The sequence below is a fragment of the Chroicocephalus ridibundus genome, chromosome 4, assembly GCF_963924245.1.
Source record: "Chroicocephalus ridibundus chromosome 4, bChrRid1.1, whole genome shotgun sequence".
Classification (NCBI taxonomy): domain Eukaryota; kingdom Metazoa; phylum Chordata; class Aves; order Charadriiformes; family Laridae; genus Chroicocephalus; species Chroicocephalus ridibundus.
The window spans coordinates 79,414,904-79,440,198 of NC_086287.1; the positions used below are offsets into that span (position 1 = coordinate 79,414,904).

General features: G+C 41.0%; 1 protein-coding gene across 2 annotated transcripts in view; it reads right to left on the reverse strand.

Moving 5' to 3' along the window:
• The window catches only part of NKD1 (NKD inhibitor of WNT signaling pathway 1), a 106,908-nt gene that overhangs the window by 34,481 nt on the left and 47,132 nt on the right, over nucleotides 1-25,295 (reverse strand). For both annotated transcript variants that reach the window (XM_063334382.1, XM_063334381.1), the window contains exon 4: nucleotides 2,704-2,761. In XM_063334382.1, coding sequence (XP_063190452.1) covers nucleotides 2,704-2,761 — 58 coding nt within the window. The remainder of the gene's footprint in view (nucleotides 1-2,703; nucleotides 2,762-25,295) is intronic.

The window sequence follows — 25,295 nt, forward strand, 5'->3', positions numbered from 1 at the left end:
TTGGCCAGTTAAGTCTGTTAAGACGAAAGGATTTGATCAAGCTTTACATAACAACATAGAAGTTAAATCCAGCAAAGAGAGTTCCTTTTATCTGTACTTCTCAGATGGCTAAGAGGGGGGAAAAAAAGAGAGGGAGGGAAAAAAAAAGGTAATGAACTTGGCTATGTAAAACAAAATAAAGAATTCAATTATTTCTCTTACTGCCACTTTGTCTTTTCAGTGAGAGTCTTCCATAGAACTCAGATTTATTCTCCAATAAAGTCTCTGAGTGCGAAGGCTGTAACTTTCCCCTAACACAGAAGAATTGTGGCACCTGCTGTGCTTTTTTGCAAATCTGAGAAGTGTTTCTTTTTCATTTTTTTTTCCATCCCTATGGTGCATTTATGAAGACAGAACACAGTTCATTGATTAGACACTTGCCTGGTACTTAGAAGAGCTGGTCTCAAGTCTTTGTCTTGCCGTTCATGCCCTTTGGGAGCTTTGCCCAACCAACCATGTTTCAGTGGGTTACAGCTCCCTATCTCTAAAACTAGTTATCAGTGATGTTGATGTTATCTTATGACACATGAATGTATAAACTTGCAACGTGCATTACACCAGTACATATGTAAAGATTGTGAGGTAGTAAAATAAAAGCAGAACAACTATTTTAGATGGAAAGATTAATATACTTTCTAGAATATTAATTAATTACATTTTCACACAAAACATTTCTATGCAGAAAAGAGTTACAACAGTGGTCATCGTGTACCTAAGCCAGACAATTCAAGCTGTGCCCTAACAAAGGTCTCAAATGATGTTTCAGCTTCGCTTTACGTTAATATCACAATTTTATACTAGTACTATCACAATCGTCCAAAAATATTATGCCAGTAAAAAGCACAAAGTTATACAAAAAGGGCGAAAGCATCCTGTTTTACCACAATGCTTCTAGTATCGTCTGTTAATCATAAGATTTTAAATATCCCATTCAAGAGGGAAGCGGCTAACACTGTCCCCCAGCATGGAGAGCAAAGCCTGGAGATCTGAGAGCCAAAGGGATGAGGACCGAGCCTTGGCGATCCACACGCATTTGCCTGAGCACCAGGTGGGAAGAGTTACCTGCCTCCCACCTGGAAAGATGCCACAGAACAGCTCTTCCCTAGTGGCAGGACACAAAGAAAGGACCACCTGCCGGTACCTAAATCTTGTCTTTGCTACTTAGCTACTTTGTAAGAAATGAGACACATCAGAAGTAATAATGTAAAACTGCTGAAAGACTGAAATTACAGTAGCCTAAAAGGTTTTACACTCTAATAAAAACAATCCTGCTGCTGACTACTTTGGAAATATTATCTATTAGATATTATGTTTGCTATGCAAGACAATTCTGCACAACAAAGTAAGAAATAATTAGAGGCAAGAAAAGGTAGAATGAGACACAGAAAAATGAAATTATTCACCTCACTGACATTTAATATCCTGTGTTATGTAGCTTCTCCTATAATTCAGAGAATGAAAAAGCCACCCTTTATTAGAGTTATATGCTACTATAAGCAGAAAGGAAAATGGTGGTGAAGTTAAATATTGAAACATTCTTAACAAACACTGACTCCATCATGGCAAGTATATCTTGCTTTTTTGTTTAACAGTAGCCTACACGCGCTAGCTGAAATTGAACTCCTACGTTACAGGGACATATGAGGCAATATTCTTTGTAAACTAAAGACATGACAGAAACATGGGGTCCAAGAAACCCAGTATATTAACACATTTCACAGGTAAGGAACTGTAAGACGGACATTCTTAACATAGAGAATCTTTCAAGTTCTGTTTAGACAGAAGTCTCTACCACCAGAAACAAATGACTGGATTACAAAACAACAAAACTTTCTAAGTTAAGTTTGACATGGTTCGTTGCTCTAAATAAGTTGGGCATATTGTTTCCACTAGCCTATAACATAAATCTAGCACACAGCCCATGCAACCACTTGTTATACTAGAGCGTTTCCTAGAGAGTTTCACAAGTCTCATTTCCTTGTTTTTTAAAAAGAATGAGCAACAATGCCCTCAAATTAATCTCTTCTGTTCATCAACCCCCACTTGCCCAACTGAAGTTCAAGGTACTTCAGATGTGTTCTCTGGCACGCAGGATACAGACTCAAGGACCCCAAAGGCCCTTCCCACCAGAACAACGATGCCATCTCCCACTGCAAGGAGAGGCCTGATCACAGCTGAAGAGATTAAATGAGCCTGGGAAAGAAGTTATCTAGGGCATTAATGATTACATTCATATTAAAGAGAAATGTATTAAGTAAGAGTCTCTGGTCTTTATTAGAAATTAAAGCAGGAGTTTCTAAGCCCAGTTTGTGCAACACAGAAGGATGTGCAGCGTTTCACAAAGCCCAGTGCTAGTGATTGCATTTACCACCTCTGCTGGGGACAGTGACACTCACTACTGCTACCAATGCCAAGAGAAGTACCTGGAAAAAAAATGTGAGACCCTGAATTAAAACACTTGGTCCCTATGATACAACTGTGTGACTTTTTTTGATACTAGGAGGACAGTGGTAGAAGATACAGAAATAATACCATATTCCCATCTTAACAGTTTTGCCAGGCAAATGACACATCAGTATATCAAGAAATGCACTTTCATATATGCATTCTCACAGACTTGTTCACTGACATAATATTAACCAAGAAATTTTGTTCTTTAAATACCTTCTAGATGAAAGTGTTCATCACCAATAGTGTCTCTGTAGCCTTCCCCAGACAAATCCTGTTTAAAAAAAAAAATAAAAATTACAAATATACTGCATATGAAGTGTTGAGGTGTTAAGAATACATATTTATTATCGCCAGGATTAATATAAAACACCAACAAGAGCACAGAAGTTGTTCTCCAGGAAAGCAGTGAATCACTTTATTAGTGGTAGTCAGTGCATTTGGTGCTATTTCACAATGCTCTGGACACACTTTAGGACAAAAATTTAATGGAGATTAATAGATTGCACAGGGGAAAGAAAGAGAAGTGTTCATATTCAAATCCTTTTACAAAGTAGATTAATATTTAGCATTTCAACGTTCTGTCAATCAAGCAAGATAAAAAAACCTCCAAATGGAAGCGATAAAGAAGAAATAAGCCCTTCACTACCCACAGAGGAATGTTATCACTTGGTTCCACCAACAAACATAAAACTTCCATATGCCAGAGGTCACCCAAGAAAAGCAGATACCAGACTCTGAAGAGCTGCCTGATCCTTCAGTCCCGAAATTAATGAAATTTTGTCAGCCCCAGTATGTCTACAGCAATACAGAAGCAGATGCCATAGATATGCAGATGATCTTATCTCAGACCCAAAAAAACATTTCTCTAATGGTCATGAAGTAGTAATAAAGGGCATCAGTGGGATTTGGAGCTAATCCCACTTACAAAGACCCTGAAGAGCATTCTTACTCTCTTATTAGCAGACCCTTCCAGCTCCATCCCCCCACCCCAGCTAAAGCACAAGCAACGACAGCTATCCTCATGTTTTGCCTTCTCCCGTTCATTCTGAAGGCCTGAAGGCCATTCACTGACCTTACATTATAGTCTGGCTCCCTAGATTCTCCAACACTTTCTACCACTGATACATAGTTACGGTGATAAAGAAGGACATGGTTCTAAAAAACTGGCATGCTGCACTCATGGCCATTTTAACTTCACCTGCAAAAGCACAGCAGGAACACAGAGCCAGCATTCTCCACTGAAGAACTACAAGTTGACAGTACGGAGATTTTTGCACAAGATAAGAATAAGGGAATAACCTGTGAAAATTAAGTGTCTGATTGTATTCATTAGTTTTATTGTTAAGCAATTTTATCACGATAAAAGCAGTTCATCTCTTTTTCTTGAAAAAGCTGACAGAGGTTCTTTTCTGCCTTCCACATGCCCAAATGTTATTCTTTGGGATTAGTTATCAGAAAGTAACTAAACCACAAAAGCATATCTTGAGAATTCTTCAGCATCAATTTCTGCAACAGCATTTTAAAAATTAGATTTCACAAACACTTACTGGATAGCGAGCCCAGAGACCCTGAAAATACTGTTCTGTTCATGAGCAGATACCCTGAAATAAAGTTAGAACTCATGGACCAAATAGCTCTGAAAAATGCTGGCCACTTGGCTGGAATGCTAGGATTCTGCACAGCACAAGGTTGCTATAAAAGCTGTCATTCTGGGTTTACCTTTCCAACAAGCAAATCACAAAACCTGTTTTGTTTCCTTGAGGGTTTGTTCCAGAAAAAAGGTCTCTTCTTTTTGAGCATGTGCTGAATAATATCAATCATTACCTTAAAAATTATGGCAGAAATGGACAGTGAATGAAAAAAAGCCATTAAATGTTGGCATAACTTATCATATTTCTGCAAGACTGTCTTTCTAGGGCCTTGTAAAAGTTAGTATACTTTTGTTTGATCAAATTCCCCCATGTCATCATTTTCCATGAAGCTCGGAAAGCACACCTCTGACTGCTCTCGTAGATAATGAGATACATAGAAGTGACTGCATAGGCACGTATGGCACCTCTGCTCTCTCCCACAGTGTTAAATATTTAATAACTGCTTCGTTTGTGGGTTTGGTTTTTTTTACTAAACTCAGAATTCCTGCTCCCTCCTGCTCTCTTGGGAAAAAAAAAAAATAAAATTCTGTTAACCTGATCAGCAAATATGCTCTGAGTAGGTATGATCTTACTTGTGACGTCCCACTGAGGAGAACTTTATCTAGCTGGTAGCCTTCATCTCTTAAAATTTTAGCAAAGCAACCAGTGCATCTGGGTATCACATGTTGCCTGTTAAAATGTCATCTTAAGTCATTAATTTTTATGACTTTTCAAAAGGTGTCACTTAAAAATGAGCACACATTTGCTGATGTAAAATGCACCATCAAGTAACTCAATGGAAAAGAGTGGAAGACAAACGTGTAAAACAGCAGAGTAAAGCATTAATATTCATTAAGCTAGCTTCCTTATTTTCTCACTTTTAATCATTACATGGGTCTTAAGTAAATATATTTTATATTCTAGTCTAGTTTCACTCCTTCTCTAGCTCCTAGTTATTTAAGTTAAAGTAGTAACTTAATGCAAGCAAATTTCCATAAGTGTTTCCGCCTTAAACCAAATTATTATAAATTACCAAATTCTAGAAAAGTGTTTTTATGATGTTGAACTATAATATTAGTGTTAAATGCCACATAAATTGACAACCCATCTTGAAACTGACGGGAGTATCATTTGAACATTTTAGTGACACATTTAAGCAGAACTCCTCAGCTCCCATTCAAATGTGTTCCTCTGTGCACAAGATTATGACATCTATTATCTTTGATCGACAGATGTGTATCAGCAAAAGGTGTGGGCAACTCAGGATTTTACAGGAAAAAAATGAAGGGGGGGGGAAGAAACTGTATCATTCACCTTATTATCATTAACTCTTCTGTCTGCAGGGAGTTACCTGAATATTTTTAGCATCCCTGAGACGGATGTCACAACCTGGATAAATACCAAAATGTACCTGCTTGAGGAAAGGATTCTGGACAGCATATGTAAACTTACACTCGACAGAAAAGTACAAAAGCTGAGCAAGCTCATACTGCGTAATGGAGTATTATCCTCCAGTATACATGTATACTGCAGTATACATACTGCATAATGGAGTATTATCCCATAATGGAGTATTACACTCCATTATCCCATAATGGATAATATAACCTGTACAAATTGCCTTATTGTGAATAAGAGAGTGCACCTAGTCCCACTCCCCCAAATTCAGAAAGTGGACTAGAGCAAAAGAAAAAGGTAACTGTGTAAGACAACCTGCAGCTCAAGAAATTCCAGTGGGAAGCAAACGCTATAGCCAGGTAGGAATATTTGACACCGGGGAGAAGCGTGTTGGAGCACAAAGGTAAGACAGGTTCGAGGGGACGGAGAACGCAGCAGCAGCTGGGCCGTTGGCCAGGCTGTGCGGCGTGGGCTGCCCCGTGCAGCCGCAGGAGCCCGGCCCGCGGCGGGAACGGTGCCTGAGAGAGCAAAAGCAACACCGTTTAGGTCATAGGTAGTTGTATATCACTGTCCTGACACGATGTTTTAAATCACAACACTGCATTTTCAAACTGGAACACTAAGTCATGAAACAACCAAAACCAGATGTACCCTGTGAAATACTACATAAATGAGGTCAGCGAGCCCTTGAAAGAATAAAGAAAAGAAACATTTAATGCAGAAGGATTCCAGCGTGCCACTTCTATAGGTTGCTAAACAGGAACCCATCTAGAGTAAGCGTCTCTACCTCACTGGGAGTTTCCCAGAAAAATAAGTTGGCCACCATTAGCCACCAAGACACATCACACAAAATGACTGAGATTCAGGCTCAAACATCTGCTTCAAAACTCTGACCAGCTGGCTGCCTGGCCTGGGTACAAAGGACCTTGTGTCCCATATGTCCCTTCTGATAGGTGCTGCTGTACTCAGCTGAGATTTAAGAAGGTGGGGGTGGAGAGAAGAGTTAATTAGTGCAACTCCCTCAGAAATGCTGCTGAGTATATACATACACAAGGAAGAAAAACAATCTTTAAAAGCTCCCACACCCCAGGGCTTCTATTCAGCTGGTTACAAGTCAGGCAATCGTCACTCGCTTCCCACCTTTGCCATGCAATCAGACTCTGATGAATGCTAACTCACTGGGAATTTTATTTTTTTAACCCCAACCTCAGCCCTAACCACCCTGTGCAGTTTTCTTACTGATACAAGTCTCCGGAGACTAAAGGCCAGGCTCTCACTCGGGGGCTTCCACTTACTGACTTCTTTTTCACCAGCTATCTGAAAATGCTGCCATCCAAATCCTCACCCATCCTCCTGCCTTCATCGCTTTATTCCTCCAATGCCTTTGCTTGGCTCCCTTTCTGCTTCTACACTGAGGTTGAGTTCCTTGTCTTCACTTTCCAGGCTCTACACAGTTGTATTTGCATTGCCATCTCCTAGCCCTCCCTCCTGGCCCCTGTGCCCACCGATTCCTTTAATCTTGGTCATCAGTATGACTTTTTCTACCTGTCCTGGCTCAGCCTTTTCATGCCGCTCTCCATGACATCCAGCAGCCACCACATAAAAGCCAAAGCTACAGAATGCAAACAGACTGTTTTAGCGACTCGTATTTGGATTACTGTGCTGTTAAATACAGTTTTGCTTTTGGTGTAGGTAGAGACAGCTACATCCATAGATGTATTAGATACATCAAAGGATAACCTTTGATTTAGGTAGGTTATCATGATAACAAGCACATTTTTTAAAGTTTGGACTCCTCTACTCCCTGTATTACATCACAGTCAATATTGTGTTAATTAATATTTTTCTAAAAGGTGCTGCTCTTCTCAAGTAGAAACAAGTTGTTTTAGCTCTTCTCCTTCAAACACCTCATTAAAATCCTTTGATTTAGCCTTAAGATACTCGATTTTCCACATTTTTGGCAGAAAATATGCACACATTTCCTGTTTTAGCGAAGTTCTCATCAAGGTATCAAATCCACCACTTTCCCCAAGTAAAACAGATGCAAAATGACAAATTGTCAACCAAGAAATCTTTTCTCCCTATTTTTAACTGTCTGACTGAAACATGTGTTTTTTTCTCTCTTTAGTCTCATATTGATGCAATAAAGTTCCAGTACTTTTGGAAAGAGCAAAGTTGAAGAAACGTGTTTCACAACAGAACTGCAAGGGATAAGATATGTGGTAACTCTTAACATCTTGTGGAGTAGATTTTATAACAGTTTTAAAGTAGCTGCCAACAAGAATGCTGTGCCACCTATGCACAAACCATTCTTGATGCAGACAAAAAAAAGTCCACAGAAATAGATGTTCAAGAGAATAAGGATGCCCTTTGGCCTCTCACCGAACCAACTGAGGACTCTGTCAACTGCTAAGTGGCTATTCTGAATGCTTCGGTCTCATGTGCAGGAAGCAACTTTCAAAAATAAGTCTGATTTTCATATAGCAAGTCCTGAGCAGATTTTGAAAACGGAGTCTCTTGAAGATGCTTCAGGAAACCCATCCAAACCCCAAAGCAGTCATTCTTTTTGTTTTATTTTATTTTTAATCTTGTCCAGACTTGAAGAGAAAGAGGTAAAAGACTTTTTCAACAAACAATTGATGGGAGGAACCTAGTTGCCCTTTGGGTATCTGAAATTTCCCATGGACTAGAAACATAGCCATGTGTAACTGTGATCAACTCAAGCCTAGTCTTCACTACTAGGAAACCTATTCACACCTCAAAACCTGGTATCATTTATTTTAGGATAATGCAGGTGAAAGTAGATATTCAGTTATTTGAGGTGATCATCATTCTTAACAAACACAGCTTTATAACCAGGCCTAAAACTCATAGATAGATAGATAGATAGATAGATATTTAAACTGCTTGTAGTCAGACATACTTGGAGATGATGTTTTGCTAGGTTAGCAGCTTCCATGCATACAAACCCGTGCAGTCAAATATACATAAAAGTAGACATTTGTGCGCACAATTTTGTGTGATCACTACGTACAGGCAAAAGGTAAGAATGCATTTTGGGCATGCATTTGGCTCTCTCCACATTTGGAAATGAAGACTTCATATTAATATTCTCTTTCAAAAATGCTTGAAGATCCCCCTCGTAAGCCTCTTCAAATAAACCACATGCTTCTGTATTACAGTGTCCTATTTAGGACAAGAGCTTCCTTTCCTTCCCTGTTCATAAGTAATCCATATACCCAGGGCCTCATAAAGTATATATTCCAAGCCCCCCTATAATGAAAATTGAAACTAGGCAAATACAATTAAGAATCAAAGTATATATCATATAGAAAAACACTATAGAGCAATACACATTCATGCCTTGGTTTAAGCCTCATATTGTTTCTCCTATGGCATATTTTACCTTTCGTTCTGCAACCACGAGGTTTTACTTTTTCTTTGTGAGTTTGCCATTCCGGATAATTTAATAATAAAGATAACTCACACCAGGATTCAACTTTCTGTAAAGAATGTGTAAAGCAGCTCACACTTGGAGAAGGAGTCAAGGTGACTTTAACTATTAGACCAAAATTAAAACACACGTTGCAACTGCAGTAATGCAGTTAGTTAAGCAGAAGCAGCAAGCTCAACTTCTATAATGTTTTCTTTCTCTGAAATAAGAACCTGGTGCTCTATGATCCATTACAGATGGGTTTTTCTCCCTCCACCATGCGTGGAAGCTCCTCTCAGATAAAATTTCTTCATAATATAATCACAGCAGGTAGAATTGTTAAGAAAACAAGTTTCTCCTCTAAGATCTCTGACAGATGATCTTGGGTGGGTTTAGCTGCTGTGGTTTCGGATTTTACTGCCTTTATCAGCCATGCTGGGCTCTATGTCCGGAGTTCCAGAGACAGCAGAACACAATGGGCGTAGCACAGCAGATACTGAAACTCATCCTTTGGTACCTTAGCACAAAGTTCACACTAATATACCAGCTCAAAAACTATGATGGTGAAACACACAAATGCATTCAGTTCGTCTGCCCCTGCTGTAGGAGCAGTAACCCCCAGCCATAACAACATGGTAATGGCGTTTGAAATCACTGCATCTACATCCACCAATTTGACAGAATTGGAGCCCCTGCAGTCTCATCTCACAGAAGGTGACTGTAGAGCAATTCCAGCAGCTGGTAAAATACTGTGAAGATAAAGACAGGATAACAAAAAAAAACACCCAAAAAACCCCCCAAAAACCAAACACAAAACCTTTAATCTCCAGGCACAAAGGATTGTGGACTATTAGAGACTTACGAGGGAAAAAACATCACCAATATCTTTATATCCCTGTTACAGACCCTGCAACAGGTACAAGGAGCAGTTGTATGATACGCTTTTAAGGATATCCCATCCATAGGAACAGGAACATGAGGCTGTTGAGGAAGTGAAAGTGCAAAGCAGATGGGCACTTACACAAAAGACATCATGATGGATGTCTGGATAAGTAAGAAAGGAAAGGTGGTACTTTTTGCTCCAGGTTGCTTGCAAAATGCAGCTGAATCTCTTTTGTCCCAATCCAACACCTGGACTAGGCTTTAGAACAGGATAAACACAAATCCTTTCTTTGTTCTTCCGATATATTTATTTTCTCCAGCCTCTGAAAATCAGGTAGTGGCAATACTGAGACATGCTTTTTGCAGGTAACTCTCACCTCTGCTGCAGCAGGTAAATGAGCATCCCCTTTTAATGGTCAGTCACTGCAACGTGCATCCAACAAAAGCTACCAACGTGCCCATTTAACTTGAATCATAAGACTCGTATGTGCTGTGGAAGATAAGCATGCTAGTAAATATATATATCTATACATATCCTGTATACAAAAAAAAATTAAAATCTATAGAAGTAAAAAAGATCCATTTAGGGGGCGGGTTTATTTAGATCACTCAAATTTCAAGACAGAACATTACTGTTTCTATGATGTTTTCATCCTGGATTTCATGGATCTTTACGAAACTCTTGCTAGATGTTGCAAAGTGACATCTTCCATTAACAGTATTACTGGAATTCTAGAACTATTATGGCTTCTACTTTTTAAGGTGATAAGGTGAGACACAGTTTTTCAAGGGCTTAGGCCAGATAAGAGATGATATAATTGAAAGCAACTGTATGAACAGACCTATGGATTCAGCAGTTACTTTCCAAATGAAGGGTCCAACCATCTCCAACTAAAAAAGACCAACCGTCTGAGATTAAATAGGACTGAAACAAGAAATGACTGCTGTTTGCTATATTTAAATTCACTTTGAAGCTACTTCAGAAGGATAAATGTACTCACTCTACAGATTCAGCTATTTACCTTACTTTGTTCTTCTAGCTATGCTCTAACCTCTTTGCTGATTGCAAAATCAATTGTCCCATGTCCCCCGAGATCTCATCTTCAACATAGACTACACTGATGAATAAGTCTAAGGACACGAATGAAAAAGGACAAATCTTCATCTTACTTACAGCCGGGAGAAGCTCGATAACTCCTCCAAATTGCTTATTTCAGGCTTCTTCACCACAGAAGACAGATGGACATAGCCATGTAATAAATGTTATTTTCTGTTCAGCTTCCTTTCATGGCAGATTTGGTTACCAAGAAACCCTTTAACAAACAGACTTAAGTGCACTGAGGTGATTCTACCCAGGCATACGCTGAGAAACAAGCATGCACAAAATGGCTACAGAGCTTGACTACAGAATAACTTGCTCATTTAAGATGTGATCACCGAAACCAAGGGTACTCTTTCCACCAACTTCAGTGATCATCACAGATTTAACATACCACATTCTGAACCTTTCTTGTGGTAATAGCCTGTGTCTTCTTCCTGCATGGCACAGGTTTTCATACAGCACAAGGGCTTAAAGCTCCCCTAGAATGATAATCAATGCTCCTCTATTATGTTTATAGCTCTAAGTCTCTTCCTGCTAATGGATGACGTATATTTATGCAGCTGGAAGAAACCTGGATTCAATAACTGCTCCACCACAGACTCACTGTGTGGTGTAGGGTAAGTCACTTAAATCTCTCTGTGCCTTCGTTTTCCAACTGTAAAACAGAATTCTTGATGCCCACCTTTGCAAAGAGCTCTGAATCCTCAGGACGAAAACATACCCTGCTAAATAATATTACCTTGTTAGGAAGCACAGGTGTGTGACCCTGGACACATATGCTAATGTTGATCCATAAATCTGTCAACAGGAGGTGCTGGCAAAACAGATGGTTCACATTCCTTTTTAAACCACCTCTTTGTCCCCAAAGCCCAGGTATGTCAACTAATCATTTTATAACTGGTCAGGGTTTTAATGGGCCAGGAAGTCACAGTGAAGCACAATGCCACCAGCATTATAGCTAAAACCAGAGCCAAGAGGAGTAAAACACAGACACAGAGGTTTCTTTTACCCTTCTCCTCTGCTCCCTGGCACGTAGGACAAACACTGTAAGGATCTGCAGAAAAAGATAAAAGAAAAAGCAGAACCCATCCCCACACATTCCTGTAAGTAGTACAGCACCAGTGATCCTGCCTGAATGCTGATTGATGCCGCGTACATAGAAACAGACACATGTTTTTTAATTACAGGCAATAAAAACCCACAGACACACACCATTTAAAAACCTGATTTAGATGAACAGTTGCATGTTGACCCACAGGGTCAGGAGGATTACAAGCAAATAAAAAGTTCACTTCTGAACATTTATTTTACTTTATTTTATTTACTTAAGAGTTACCTCTATTATTAGAAATTTCGCTTCCCCATCTCAATAGCTGAAAACTGAGCACACAAGCATTTTCCTTGAAAATGTTACTGTAGCAACAAGGGCTGTGTCGGGATGGATGCTGCAGGAGGGAGCACTGGGGCGGGCAGCCGTGCGGGACCGTCTGCCACGCACATTCCCATAAAAGGGATCCCAGGGCCAGAAGACCACATCAAAGCCCCGGAGTTTAGCAGATTTCCCCTTCCCCTCCCCCTGAGTCTTTGAGACGGAGACTTCATACTCCAGAATTTAATATCTTTTTCCTCCCTCCCCCCATCAGCCCCTTTGTCTGCGTCTCTGTTCTCTAAGAGCTAACAGATGTTGATGCCATATAGTTTCAAAGAAAACTTTTGATGCCCACATAACTCATTACAACTAATATATTCCAAGAATGCTTGTAGCTCAGGAAACACTGGGGTGAAAAAACAGAGGAGAGGGGGCAAATGGCTACACTGAATAACTCTTGAGAGAAAATAAATAGTTCACTTCAAAGTCATCAGGGAATTCTTTAACAAGCTCTTTCTTCCGCAAAACACAGAACAAATTCAGCTGAGCCTAGAATTCCCCAAGGAAAAAAATAAAACCAAACCCCATATAAACGGCAAAGCAGAGGGAAGCATCAGAGAGGTCGCCCAGCTTGCCCAGCAACAAAGCGCAGCATTCTCGAGGTTCCATATTCCCAAGCAACCTGCACTGTGCCAGGGCACAAAAGCATTGCTGAAAAGCGGAGACTGTCAACAATAACAATACAGAAAGCCCTAAAAAAAGCTAACCCTGTCCCTCTGCACGGAGTGAATGCAGCGATGAGATTGCTCAATTCACAGAGCACTTCAGCCTTACAACATAAGCAGGAGGACATGTCACGAATGTCACAGTTATAGAGAAGAAACACTGGCTCATTTAGCAAAAGCAGGTGATTGCATTTTTCAGGGCGGGCAGGTCCACGTCCTTAGCTCTTTTCTAGGGTTACATCTAGGATATGACCCTGCATAAATTTTTCTAGCAGGTCTCCTCCCCTCCCCTGCTGCTCCCGCACACAGCTGCATCCTCCTTTCCTTTTGGTGAGAAGCCCCCCAGGAGTCACCAGGGGCTGGTAGGGAGAAGGGTTGAGAAAGGGGGAGGGGGGAGGGCGAGAATGTGATTACATCAATTTCCACAGCAGGAGGATCAGATTGCATCATTGTACACAACTTGGGGCCCGTTCTTTTATCCCTGATGCAGGCAAATTTCCCATTGAAATCAGTGGGAGACTTGTCTGTGCAAGGACTGCAGAATCGGGCGTTCTGTGATCACAGAATTAGAAAGCCATAGGAAGCCACACCTGGCAGCACCTCTCTCGGCGGTGCTCTGCCCTCCATCAGGGTATCAAATCAAAACAAACTAAAAATATAACAACAATGTTAAATTCCTTCTCCCCCTCATACACACACTCCAAAAAAATCCACCACTGCAGTTATTGTATAAAAGTCTGTATAAAGTTCCTACTAGTAAACTGCAGATTTCACATGAAACAAGTAACAATGAGAAAGGAAACGGGGAGGGAATCTATCCCACTACACAATTGTAGCCATCTCTCATCTAATAATTAAAACGTAAAGAGTTTTAAGGGTTTTAGACAAACAGGTGTGTTCTCCTGCTTGTTTTTTTTTTTTTTTTTCCCCAAGGGTTTAGATGGAAGAGGGGGAAAAAAAAACAAGTCAGCCCTACTTCTGCAGCAGCGACACATGGTCTCTTTTTCAGAACACTTCAAACACAAACCATAGTACCGTAGCACAATATGCAGAATTATTAGTTTTTCACTGCTGCTCATTCCCAAGCACCACACTTTGCATCCACTTTCACCTGCATAAAAATTTTCCTTGTAGCTGCTCAATAATCTCCCCGCTTCAGCTGCTGCTACTCCCATGCATACCATCTTTCCAGAATATTTATCCCCCAAACACACTGGTAAACAGCTTAGGCAAACCAGAACTAAAATCTTCTATCAGATTTGTTCAGAATAAAATGTGGTTCCTCATAAAATGACTCCTTATTATCTCTCCAGCCCCACTGTTTGGGGATGGATCATTTCCTCTAGGGAATAACAAGGAAGGCGTCCACAAGCCTTGTGGCTTTGTGAGCAAAATCCCGTATTGCTGAGGTCATCCACCACATTGCAGGGTGGCAGGGGATCCAGCACGAGAACAGAAAGCAGGGCGGCTCAGGTAACTCAGATCTAGTCCGTGGACATTACTGAGCTCTTGGGGCTAAGTGCATGGAATCAGAAGATTTAACATTCTATTCTATAAATTCAAAAGCCTACTAAACTCTCCAAATAGCGCACCTGTAAGATCTGAGTCCTAAGTTTCCTCAAAACACCCCACAGCATCCAGACTAAGAGTACTATTCAGTGTGGTGCGGACAGGCAGTGAAGCCTTTGCACCAGCGCCTGTGGTGGCTGCTCTGCGGCAACTCCAGACTCCATCAAACGGCAGGTTCTGAGCTGCTGGGATGCAGCACTTGGGCCAGCAGCCACCTTTGTTTTGCCCGTGATTTTCACAACTGTCAAATAGCATATTCCAGTACAGGCTAATTACATGCCCCTCTGTCTCACATATACCAGAACAGAGGGGAAAAAACAAAAGAATCCTGAAACACATGATATAAAACAAAGGGGATGGCCTGGTTTTAGTTTCAGCTGAGCCCTATTGTGACTATTTTGTGACAGCAAAATAATTTGTCTTTTAGGATGAAAAACCAGCAAATGATAATTAGAAGAAATAAAAGAGAAAAAAAACCCACCCAACTTTATAAGCATTACTGACAGTGGCTATCAGCAGCAAGAACTGAAGTCTCCCCAGCATAAGAGGAAGCACAACAGCAGCACCACCACCACGGAGGCTTTACATTAAAAACCAACAGGACCACAACCTAAGGTTCCTCCTAAAGCTGGTGATGCTTTGCCTGAATAAAGACTTAGAAATCTGCACCTACATCAATACTCTTAACTTTATACCATGTTTCTGCTTTCTATACTCAGACATTAACTACAAAGGAGCTGATACATCCAGCTTTTTAGTAAACTTGTTGGACTCTCTCAGCTGTTTCTATACATTGAAAATTACGTTCAATAGACTAAGTTACTTCTGCTGGAATTTGTCAAAGAAAAAACCCAAGCTATAGACAAGCCAGAACACAAAACCTTTCAAGTGTATCTCCTTCAAATGGCCTCAGCAGTAGGGGCCCAGCAGTATTGATTGCTCTCGGAAACTCATAATTCCTTTCCACTCTCACGCAGACAAATTAAAAGCAATTAAAATTCTTTAAGTTTTTCCCAAACTTTTTTTTTTTAACTGTCAAAGTTAGCATTAACGTATTTTCAGCTGTGTCCCCCTGAACACTAAAGGTCTAGACAGAAATCTTTCAGATGTGCATATCTTTCTCAAACAGGACTTACACCCATACACACAGGAACTGTGCTACACACAGGAGAAAAAAACCCAACAACTTCAGTCTGCCACAATGGAGCAGATCCTCATTTTGACACAACTACGACATTCTGGACATGCAAAACTCTGAACATTGGGCCACTGGCATGGTTTTGTCTCCTGAACTGGGCAGAATGATACCCAGAGACATCCAAAGACCCTGGAAGGGTTTTTATGGCTGGTTTTCACCATTTCAGGGACAATGTTTGGTTTTCTAACTGTATATTTGTGAACGTGTGTCAGAGTGCGTACGTTTGTTTGTTCCATTGCAAGGAGAACAGAAACTTCAAGAAAAGAGAGATTCATTTTGCCAAACATGAAGTTTCCTCTCAAGAAACACTGATAGAAAAACATAATCCAGTCTTACAGAGTACATACGGAGTCCCTTAGCCTGAAATAAAGGACTTTATCTTGCAGTGACTGTCCTGGTTTGATACAGTGACAAAGCCAAGTGACAATGAAGCATTATGGGAGCTTATATTTGTAGGACCTCTTTCAACACCTTTATTCCCTTGTTCCACTATTTGCATTATCAAGTATTACTGTTATCTATTACTCTTTGGCAGCATACTCTAGCAGAAACCACTGCCTGTGCCTCCCAGTGCTATGAAGACCCACAACCTCCCCTGGCCCAGGAGGATACACTCCAAAAGCTATGCGGGGATTTAGTTCTTGGCACCTGCAGGTTCTTGCAGTAGAGAAGAGCCCACCAAGCACTGCCATCTGGAGCGGCTCTCGTGTTTGCCTCCTGCAGTGACCAAGCTCAGTGAAAGATGAGCACACAGGTCTTGAGCAACCAAACTGGATCTTTCGGTCCAGGTTCCACAAGTGCACAGGTACTCCGAGATCAACCCCGAATGCCAGGGATCCATCTCCAGTCACGATATTATGTATGATTTCAGATATGGTGCATGTATCTGAAAAAAGCTGGCCTTGGCATAAGACTTCACACAAAACCGGAGAGGCCAAAACCAGAACAGTGAGAAGCCAACCAAACCAAGGATACCGAATGTTGTCAAAAGCTGTAAGAACATCTTTTCCATGTTCTGAGCACATCACTAGGGCTAGCAAGTCCTCAGTGTGTTCCCTTTGGAAAGGCACAGCTCCCTTTTAAACAGGTGGCATAGAGAACAGGATTCCATGACTAGCACAACACACTTTGACAAAAGTGGCATCACTTGGGAACAGCAGCCACTTTCTGTTCCCACAGAGGGTGGGAGAAAGCTGGAAGAGAAACTTAGGGTACTTTAGTTTCATCACAGGTCCATAAAGTCCTCCTCACGTGGTTGTGACAAGCAAGTGACACAAACTGGAGTTTTGAGTCTTCTCAGCTTACCATCCTGCTGTACTTTCTCTTTTAAACCAACTTAACTCCATCTTTGTGGCAAGGCTTTGTAGTCATTTGCTATGATTTATGACATCTTATTTAAACAGAAAGGCCAGTAGAAATCCTTTACAATGTTTATACAATCTTTAATATTTTCCATGAGGACCAGACACATTTGGGAGGGGAGGGGGGAGGGATGACAGCCAAATGCAGATTATATGCAGAGCAGCAGGCCTGACTGACCCCATGCAGCTATTAAAGGGACAGCAGCTTCTTAAAATGCACATTTGCCCAGAAAAGTCTTCCCTAGCCTTATGCAAACACTGGAACGGCATTAAAGGAGGAAGGAAACCTCAGCATTTCCAGTCAGTTTACTTTGCTCTCTTGACTTTACAAAGATTGTTTCCTTAATTTTTCGATTCAAGCCTGTTGATCCATTTAACATGCTCCCGTATGAACGGTGCACAAAGAGGACTGGTGCAAATAATTATTAAAAGAAAGGAAAATGACAAGGAGACTTTATTACCCCAAGCTACCTTCATTTAAATTTTTATATATAAACTAGGAGAAATATTTCATCACAGTCATTACTGGCATCTTAGTTAACATTACTAATGTCAAATGTTTTTTAATGCTGCTAATTTTTAATTGCTTGTATTTAAAGAATGAAAGAAAATCAACGCCAACAGAACAGATCTCTCCTCTCTTGCTAGATGCAACTTTTAACTTCAGTCAGAGTCTGTCAGGCAGCCCAGATTGCATCAACAGCTTCATAAGCTCATGACACACCAGCAACATAGCACAAACTGTTGCCCAAGCTGTCCTGGCAAGACATGCAAGCCTTGATTTTGATCCCAGTCTTACCCTAGTTTCACATTTCTGTAACTGCAGTGGAACAAAATCAGAGTGGCTGGAAACAGAATTGTGCCTTCACCTCTTGCCGGAGCATTCAGGACCAACTCATTTTATCGTCAGCTATAGCATCAATATCAATATCAAAGTAGGTATTTTAACTTAAGTTGAAAACTCTTTATATTTCTTCCACAAGCAAAATATTAAGAACCCTGCCCTAGAGAAAGATGAAAGGAGCCAATCTCCCCTTTAAATTACCAAGCAAGCCTGGGCCTTGACTCCTTTTTCAATGGGAAGTCAAAACGTCTGACTTCAATCAGTTTGTATAAACCAGCTTTTGTTTTTCCTTTTACCCAAATGACTCCACTCTTAAGGATTTATTGTAACTGGATTGCTTTTCTACCCAGCAGGGAGCTGTAGCACTAGCAAAGCTGTTCCACACAGTAGGTTTTCCGCTGATTGAATTTCTAGACTTTCAGCTCTTCGGAAATGTTTGCTCTTGTACAAGCTGTCAGAGGGAAATTGTGTGCAGTCGATTTTGTCTCAGCTAAAGCCAAGCGGGGTTCCATATGCAGCCAGCCAATGCGGAATTGAAAGAAGGAGGATCAATCAAATTGCAAAGGAAAAAAAGGTCTCAGCACAAACAAACAAAAAACTCCCCAAAGAAGCAAACCACACAAGAAAAAAGGGCAAGGGGAAACAGATGAGAGTGAAAACCACTTCTGCAAATAGGTGCACTCAAAAGAACCAGCAACATCCTTTCTTAAGAGGAAAACTTTTATTTTAAAAATCACTAAAATAAGGGCTAGGAGCCATTTGAAGAAGCTGTTCCATTAAATGTGCACAAAGCCAACACCATTCTGTAGCTCCAAACCCCAGCTGCTGTATAAAACCCTCACCCTTTGGAGCAGCCCACCCAGCGGTACCGCCACAACTGCAGTACCAGGGTCCCATCACGTCCCAGTGCAGCATACCTGCCACAGCGAGCGCTGGAGTAGCCAGCCCTCTTACACTGCCTACTGTGCTTCTGCGTAACCAGGAACGCATGCTGGGAAGACGTAGGACGCCATTGCAAAGCTGCCATCCTCGTCACAGGTGGTGGAGGGTGATTTAACGAGACCGATTTTTCAGCCACCATGTTCTTGGTATCTTACAAAGTCTATAGAGTCACCTCCACCTCAAGTGCGCCACAGCCATTATCTTGCTACGCACACGGACTAATGGTTCAAATTGCTGTCTGCACTTGAGGTTTTGTTAGTTAGAAATCTGATAAATGACAAGGCCAGAAGTGCACATCGGGGCCGACACAACCAAAGAAATCAGAAGCAGCAATCAGAGATTAAGACACCTGTATTAAAGATCCCATAAAAGGATCTTAGTATAAGCAACACTTGACTGTGGTCTGGTCTGCAACAGCTCATATTTCTAACTCAACTGCAAGGACAAATTTTGGTTCTAACTGCGTTACAGGGAACAGAAATGCTTTTAGGCATACACCAATACTTCCAAATGACACAGCAACTCGTGACAGCACAGGGGAGTATTAGACTGGGAGACTCTGCCCTGCCAGCCATGGGTAGCCAAGCCCTACAGTCTTTAAGTATACCGTAATACGAGCTATTACGCCGACTCCAGGCTCACCACCTTGACTCAGAAGTGAGGTGCATTCTGATGACCCTGTGTCAAAAAAGATGTGCCACCTGGTTTTTATTTAAAAAAATAATTACAGGTCGTGGGTCGTTCTTTTTTTGACACACAGTAAAAATCAAAGCCATTCACCAGGGTTTTTCTTTTTAAATTACCGGATTTGACCTTAAAAGACTCCTAAGTCCTTTTACCTTGTACAGTTCAGGACTCATCCTCATGTGTAAGTTTAGTGAGTAGCCGTACGGTGCAGCAGCATCCATACTACTCTCTGTCTGTAAGGACAGTCACTCTACCTGCTAAACGTATAATGGAGAGAAGCACCTTGCAAAAAGGCTTTCTTAGAGCATCCCAGGCGTCTGCAAGAGTGACTGGTGCAGAGTTTCAGTGAAAGTGCAAAAAGTGAACTTTCAGTTTACTGTGTGCTGTCTTTCCTCAGAAGACACTTACTATGCAGTGAGAAAAGATGACATCTATCATGAAACAAATAATAATAATGAGGATTTTTGCCAGTCAGCTGCCTTCTATTAACAGTGGTTTTCTCTCTCAGTTCCTACCTTATTTCACCTGTTAAGTGCAGCTCAGTGATTTTCCTGCTGGGAGTCTGTTCAGACACGCTTTCCCAACTCAGCACACTGACAGCCTGACATTCGTGTTCCTAATCAACAGCGCACCTCGACAAAGCCCCGATGATGAAAGGAAATATCCTGGCTCCAAAGTCTTCTAAAGGGCCACTTGCCTGATGAAGGCATTTGCACCACTATTTGCACCATATTTAATGAACCTCATTACGCAAACAGTCATCTGTTCACACTAGTCACTAAAGAGTTTCCTCATTTTTTTTACCTCTCGGGAGGGTACAGTTCCTCTTTGACCATAAAGAAAAACATTGCAAGCAAAAAAGGGAGAAGGCAGAGAGTAAGAAATTCCTGATACACAGGAAGGAAGCACAAGGCTGCAAATGACCCGAAACTTTGATCAGTCTTTCCTACTGATGCTATTAAGATTTACTCCAGCTGTCCCAGCCACTAGTCTTAGCAGTGGACCTGGCGCAGGGCTGTAACCACGTACAATAGCTAAATAAAGTATTGCCTTAAGATAGAAATTCATTCATAAATCCCAACAAAGGTTATTGAAAGGTTATTGCTCTCCAGTTAAAGATACACTGGCATTTTAAACTAAATACGGATTTGACGCATACAGGACACGGAATATAAAATTAAATATTGCAAATGCATAACCTTCAGTGTTCTACAGGAAAAGCAGAACAAAGATTGGTCAATTCTCCCCACACGGACTGATGAAGCTTAGATTGCCTGAAAGATTTCTTATCTTATTATTGATTTCAATCAAGTGTTCTATTGTGCAATTCGGTTTGTGGGCACAGGGTTATACAAAGTGCAAAGAATTATTCTGGAGCTGACAGATGCAACTGAAGCAAGGTTGGCACAGCTCCAGCACAGCTTCTCACCAACACTTATCTGTAACCCACTGCTTAATTTCTTACATATATTCCACTTTCAGGTCCTAAAAAACAGAGGACAACAATACTTGTACTGTCTGTCGTTAGTGTTCTTCACCATCACCAGCCTTAGAGTTTTGCTCTAAGTTTTGCTCTATTTACCTGCTTTGGATGAAAGCTTGCCCTCCCCTTCCCTCTTATAAAAGAGGAATTTATGAGATGGAGAAAGAGGAAAAGAGGAACGACTGAGTGGAGCAAGAAGACATTTGGGGGACTGTGGAAAAAGCAGAGCATGGCTTGGAACCTTGCTGCTCACCTCCACACTCTCCCAACTGAGCCACCAATAATCTTAACCCTACCAGCTCACCTATACACTGCACTGGAAAGTACGCACCTTCCTCAAAAGGTTACAACAGAAGTTTGAACGTCTGAGTCGCTCTACTCCAATGTGTGTAATTATACAAAATACACACTGTGGATTTGCTACTTCTCCCATTTAAGTAAACGTAAGTTTTGCCATGGATTTTAATGGAAGGAGCCCTTATTTCCATTGCATAGCACAGGCCATCTGCAGATTAACCATATGTCTCGCCTGGCAGGTCTCACTTTAGCCTACAATTGTCTTTCATCCCAAACAAATTGCTGTCAATCTGCCTTTATTTGCTTTAACAATTATTTACCTTACAGTTATTACCAGAAACTGCTAACAGACTTCTTTTGAAGGAGCAAAGCAATTTCACACAGAACCAGGATGGTGCCAATGATGGAAGGAGATAAAGTAAGAAAGCTAGGGGAAGGGGTTTTTTTATATATGTTATTTCATTTAAAAAAAAGGCAAAAAACAACACAAAAAAGACACTGATGTTGTGAGAAGTTAGAGACAAGGCATAACAACAGAAGACGACTGGAAAACAGACACATAGAAGAAATTAAAAGTAATGGAAACCTTTGCACAAACACTAAAGTTTACTCAAACAAACTTTTTTTGAAATCAATGTGACTTCTTGAATGAGTAAATTTTACAGCATTCTAAAATGAATGCTTAAAAACAATGGAAAAAGATACAAGGTATCTGTAACAGAGTAACAGCACATGAAATATTATATCACACTAATACTAATGTTAATTATCCCTCATTAAAAATAAACTTCAAAGTGGGACAAGAAACCCGAATGGTAATATAGGCAAGATTTAAAAGTGATGATAGAAACTAGGCTAAAGTATATACTAGAATATGCACTGAAAAGGGAGTAATTAGAAAGACTGAAACAAAAACAAGGCAAAGAAGCAAGGGCTACAGCAGGAAAGAAAATGGGATGGGTTTAAAGAACGATTGTGCCCACATGTCTTTATCCCCTGCCTATTCAGAGCCACAGCCCTCAAACATTTAATGTCTGATGAAAAGACTAAAGCCATGGCCATTGCTGTGAATTTCAGTGACCTGGGTCTAACTCTCAAAGACATTCCCAGGTTTGGAGTTGCAGGGGCTTCTCTTGTGAATGAGCACACGCACCTGCATATGTGCATCTGCAGGATTTAGTCATTAACTCACAGCCCTTTCAGGGTTGCATTTTTCTCACAATATGGCTCCAGTAGCCACAGCCTTGTCCAAGTGAGAAGGAATTGCTGGTGTGTGACAAAATGGGATGCAATGCAGAGACAGACATCCAGTGGAGACTGGGATTTCTGAGAAATTATGGACAAATTCTGCTGCTTACCTGACAGAAATGGGATGGGCTGCTGGCTGACACTTCAGAAAACACTGACAACACTACCCCAGTGAGAAAACTTTCTTTAACATGTAAATGAACTTTCCTTGGATCACGCATATGTAAAATAAAGTTAGGTATCAACGCTTCACATATACATAGAGCTGCCTTGAAAAAAAAAATAATCAAGAATTCAAAAGAAAACCAGGTATGAACAAGATAATTCTGTGGATGATGTCTTTCAGTGAAGCTCTTCTACAACTCTATACTACGGAAAAAAAGTCCATCTTAGCAAGTTTCTGCTGAAGCAGTGTGGGCAGCTGACAGTGCAGCACCTCACCTGCCACCAAGTTTCCCTGTGCCGGCATGTCCGTGCTACCTGAGCAACCATTTTAAAGCAATCCTCAAAGTTTCTACACGAGCTGCTCTTACATCACTGTGTATAGTATAGACACCCCCCCAAATGTGTTGTAGGGGGCAGAGAGGAGTAACCGTCTATAATGACATTGCTCAAAGGCAATAATCTATAACAGGGATGCTAAAAAACAATGAAACAAAAACCTGAGGAGTCATAGAAGCGCACAGAGATAGGCTAGAAAAACACATATTGTGACGGGAGTAAAGGCCCTGAAAGTTACACCAAATTTATGGAAAAATGCAATGTTCAAATGTCCATGGTAAACCTTACTTGTACAGTTTTTCCAGGGCATCCAGGGCCAAAGCAGAAGCCCCAGCAGCTTGAGCTAGAGGACAGCGTGCCTAAAAAGCCACCTCCCACAGGCTCATAAGTTCCGCAAACAAGGCACAGATGGGTTTGCAGCGCACAGGAACAGAACTTTTCACAACTTTCTGGTCCATTTGAATTGATGAATATCGTAGACTCAAATAGCGGAAGGAAGTCTAGGAGGAAAGCGTCTGTTAACATGGGACAAGCCTTTGACTGCAGGAAACATGAACACAACCTGGCTTAGCCCCATCCCTGGAGACGTTCAAGGCCAGGTTGGACGGGACTTTGAGCAGCCTGGACTAGTGGGAGGTCTCCCTGCCCATGGCATGGGGTTGAAACTAGATGACCTTTAAGGTCCCTTCCAACCCAAACCATTCTGTGATTCTATAAAACACAGTGGCTGTGATAGTTTTAGCACACCAGTTCAAAAATAGGTAGTCTCTGCCCTAGGATGGAGTGAGGTGTTTCACATAGGCTGGCAATATATGGATTTCACACTGGAGTCTGAGGTATTCTCCATTTGCTCACACTGTACTATTAAAAGACCGTTTTATGTCAAGTTTCTCTGCTCTTGTGGCAAATAATTATGCATACCCAGTATTTACCAATTGCAGTGTGGTGGCAGAATTCCTGTTAACAGCTTAATTTTGTGAATCTCTTACATAATGCCTGCCCAGCAAACTTTGCAGCTGCTGAGCTTGTTATGGATCAGGTACTCTTTTGCATCCTGACTGAATCCTAAATGTGCCCAATAAAGCTCTGTTTATTTTAGCTAGGGATATTTCCATAGGCCTGTTTTGATGGGCAGAGCTCCTTCTCCTCTGCTTTGGTGTCTTTTCCATTTAAGAGTAACAAACTTAAAAGATTTAAAAATAAATAAATAAATGGAACAGGAAAACTAGCATAGCTTCAAGATCTGACTTTCTGGATAGAATTTAGGACAAGAGGCAATACTAACAAATACAATTTGTACCAGACTTTAAAGCCTACATGCTCAAGCCAATGATCACACACATCGACAAATTCATGCTGTGAATTCTATTATAAGTTTGCTGGAGATAACACACAAAAGCTTGTTTAGAGACCTCTGCTCTTTTTTTCCCTAATGTATTATCACTGTATTTATTTTTGTTATGCCCTTGCACGTACAGCCTTAGCTCTCCGCTTACAACGCGCATTCTGCTCTTCTCACTGAAGCAGGAGTGGAATCGGGGAGAAGACGAGTTTCCTAATTATACACAGAGCAAGTCACCACACTGTGACATTTAGAAGCAGTCGTGCAGCCCTCTGTGATCAGGGCTGCATTTAAGCCTTCCGATAACAGACCGGGTCAGGTAGGTGCGTCACTGTGGACATATTAAACTGTACTGACAGAAGACAGTAGCTCCTTTGAAGAGAGTTTGTGCACACAGAGGTAACAAGGCTAGCTGTGTAGTTTGGTACGGGCAGCTGGCACGAGCCACCCCCCCCCGCCGCCTGCTTGAGCAAGGGAAGAGCATAATGCGGCCAAGGAAAGAACACAGTTCAAAGGCCCGAGCCTGACAGTAAGTACTAAAAGAAAAGGAAAAATAAGAACAAAGAAATGTTAAACTGGCTTGTCTGTTTCTCAGTTTACACAACTGTAAACAAATGCAGAGGTTTATTAGTTTATAATGCTTTCTGCGGTCATGTAACTCAAATGTGAGCTTTGATTTAAGAAATGGAATTTGGCAAGAAAGGAGTTTCAAGGCAACCTACTCACTTTCCCATTAAGAAGATTAAAAAAGAATTCAAAATATTTAACTTCGAGTAATAAGGCATGTACTCGT